Source organism: Acanthisitta chloris, unplaced genomic scaffold (genome assembly GCF_000695815.1).
Source record: "Acanthisitta chloris isolate BGI_N310 unplaced genomic scaffold, ASM69581v1 scaffold41078, whole genome shotgun sequence".
Classification (NCBI taxonomy): Eukaryota; Metazoa; Chordata; class Aves; order Passeriformes; family Acanthisittidae; genus Acanthisitta; species Acanthisitta chloris.
This window is the reverse complement of record NW_008689521.1, coordinates 78409-81339: the sequence shown is the minus strand read 5'-3', so window position 1 is coordinate 81339 and position 2931 is coordinate 78409. Positions and strand designations below refer to the sequence as shown.

At 53.5% G+C, this 2931-nt stretch overlaps 1 protein-coding gene across 1 annotated transcript in view; it reads right to left on the bottom strand.

Moving 5' to 3' along the window:
- The window catches only part of FAT2 (FAT atypical cadherin 2), a gene marked incomplete at its 3' end in the record, with an annotated part of 57048 nt that overhangs the window by 2728 nt on the left and 51389 nt on the right, over positions 1-2931 (bottom strand). Inside the window, 2 exon segments of the mRNA XM_009081408.1 lie at positions 152-305; positions 2732-2931. The exon segment at positions 2732-2931 is cut by the window's right edge and continues 230 nt beyond it. Coding sequence (XP_009079656.1) covers positions 152-305; positions 2732-2931 — 354 coding nt within the window.

The window sequence follows — 2931 nt, the reverse complement described above, 5'->3', positions numbered from 1 at the left end:
CCTGCTGCAATGCTTGAGCACATGCAATTTGCAATTAATCCCAGAGTGTCTGGATCTGGTGAGCTCCAGAAATGTGCAATGCTTGTTGGCAGAGATCAGGTTTTCAGCCCACCAAGGGACATCACCCATATCAAAGTGCCCTGGACCTTACCTTTCACCCAGGTACCAGTCAGGGCAGTGGCAGGAGTAGCCAGTGGTGGAGAGGGTGCAGGTTCCTCCATTCAGGCAGGGCTTGGACTCACAGGGACTGTCCCCGAGCTCACAGTGCTCACCAGAAAACAACCTGGGGCAGATGCAGGTGTAACCTGGAGAGGGTGAGAGTGAACATATTCATATGGAAAAACTGGCAAGAACAGGGAGTGGCAGTGCCTGGTGCTGGTGGCACCCACTGAGAGCTCAATGAAGCTACCTAAGGTACTTGCTGCTGCAGCAGATGCTGTGGGGCACCCAAACCATCCGTGCAGGGCTCGTGGGTACATCACAGGACCCAGTGGGTTTGCTGGAGGCTGAGTGGCCACTCTGGGGCAATGCAGTGGCACTAGGGAGCTGTTTAAGCAACAAGTCAAGCCTGTCCTCTCCTGCCACAGACCTCTCCTGGCAGGGATGCAGTCACGGCAGAGCCTTATTGCATGGACAAACTGAGGGACAAATTCCAGATAAAGGAAGGGGAACTTGGCTGGCTGATTCACAGTTTCTGACTGTGCTAAATGCAATCCTCTGTAATTTATTGTTCTCTAGAGTCTTTGGTCCTGTAAGTTCTCGTGGTATGAAGTGCCTGTCTCAACATGCTGAGTTTCTCTTGCCTACAGGAGCTGTCTGCTCACAGCCAGAGAGAAACCCAGCACAGCCAAGGACTCGGAGGGGGCTGCTGCTGTTTGCATTTTTGGCTGCTGTTTAGTGTAGCCCCAAGCATGGGAATGTCCCTGGCTGAGCTCAGCTCCTGCTAGTCACTTGGCTGGTGGTGCCATGTGGGAAATTCTGAGTTTCCACCTTGCAGCACATTTGAAAAGTCTTTGCTACTCTTCCACAAGCTAAACAACCCTGTTTTGGAGCATGGGGTGAACAAACATGGACCTGTTTCCACAGGCAGGTTAGTGGTTGTACAACAAGGACGTGCTGACACTCGTGCAGCAGGTGCTGGACATTGCCTGTAGGGCTGTGTGTGCCCAAACACACATGTTCTGGATGTGGGGGCTCACATGTGTCTGCACCTGTGGTCCTGAGCGCTGTGGTTGGTGTGGTGGCTGGTCTGGCTCTGGCCCTCTCTGCACAGATGTGTTCTCACATGGCCACGTGGCTTCCCTGGGCTCGCTCACACAGGCATGTCTTTGCCTGCACATGTAATTCCATGCCTGAGGTCCCTGGGAACAGCTTTGCATAAACCTGTGCTGCCTGCCTGGGGTCTCCAGGACTGAGCCCATGGCACTGGGGGAAACCAAGAATCCAGAATAACCATCCCTTGAGCAATCCCTTCCCTTCAGCACTGTCCTGCCTGGGGCTCTGTCCCACAGGCTCTTTTCTGGGCAGTTGGGCACCTTAGAAGGAAACTATGGGAAGGGCACTGGATGATTATGAGGTTGTTGGTAAGGAAGTGATTTTCCTCCTCTCCCTTTAGTGCTCTCTGCAGTGCAAACAGGAGATGCCTTGACTTAGAGCGGAGATGTATTTTCCCCTTATGGACTTTGAGCTTCTTGCAGCCCAGTCAGAGCAGTTTTCTGTGCAGAGGAGTGGGTCACAAGGCTGAGGTGTAAGCCCCAGCCAGGCTAACTGTTCAGTATAGATACAGCTGGTGTCAAACAAGTTCAACTGAACCAGGCAGCTGCTGAGTCTACAGGGCTGGGAATCTTGTTCCCAGAGGCTTCGGGCAGGGCAGGAGGAGGTGTGATGCCTCCTCTGTCCTCACTTGCCTGCAGGGCAGGGTGTGGGCTTTGGTAACAGCCCCAAAGAGCACAGAGCTGCTCTGCCCCACACAGCAGCCTGGGAAGCACCGTTCTGCCCCTCAAAAGGGCCAAAATGCAGGGAGTACCATCTCCAGAAGTGGAGTGTCACAGGGAGCAGCCCTGCTGTGCTGGAAGCTAGAACATGGTGTAGGACAGTGTTACAAGGCGTGGACAGCACTGGGAACAGTTCCTCCCCCTGAGGCCACTGACTATCCCTGTGATGCATCAAGGAGACCCTCTGATAGGAATGGGGCAGTGGTGAAACTGCCCTGTGCAGAGGCTGTAACAAACCTCTGCTGAGCATTTGCACCCCATGTTAGCCTGGGTCTCTTGGATTTGAGCTTACAGTTTTCCCATATCCCTTCACATAGCCCTAGGGAGTTGCTGACTGCAGTGGGAAGAGAATAAGATCTTGGCTTGTTTCTGCCTGGGATACCATCACTGCATGATCCCATCTTGCCTGATTCCAGCCTTGCTAACAGCTCCTTAAGCAAAGAGGATGCAGAGGGGTGGGTGGAATTTCTATTTGCATTTGTGTTTTTGGCAACACTGTGCTCTCCTATGTCATGCACACTCCTTAGAAATACCTTCCTGCCCTCAGGGCCATGGTCCACTGGTGAGAGCCAGGATTATGATCTCATACCCTGCAGCTGCTGCTGCACTGAGTCAGCTATCCCTTGAGGTCCCCTGGGCCAGCCAACCTCTGATCCTCCAGAGTAGCCCCTTTTTCTTCTTTCCCTCCCCTCACTGCTTGTTCCTCTCCTATTACTCTGTGTGGGAAGGTCACATACCTCCTCCATGAGTTTCGGAGCACATCCCATTGTTGAGGCACGGGTTGCTGCTGCAGGCACCAGTCGGGAAGCAACACTGCTTTATTCCCACCTCCTCCATGACTTCCTTTGATTGTCCTTTCCCAGGCAGGAGAACCACTTCTCTGCCATTGATTGCAACCACGTCCAGGCAGCCCCTGAACCCTCGTGTGACCCTCTGG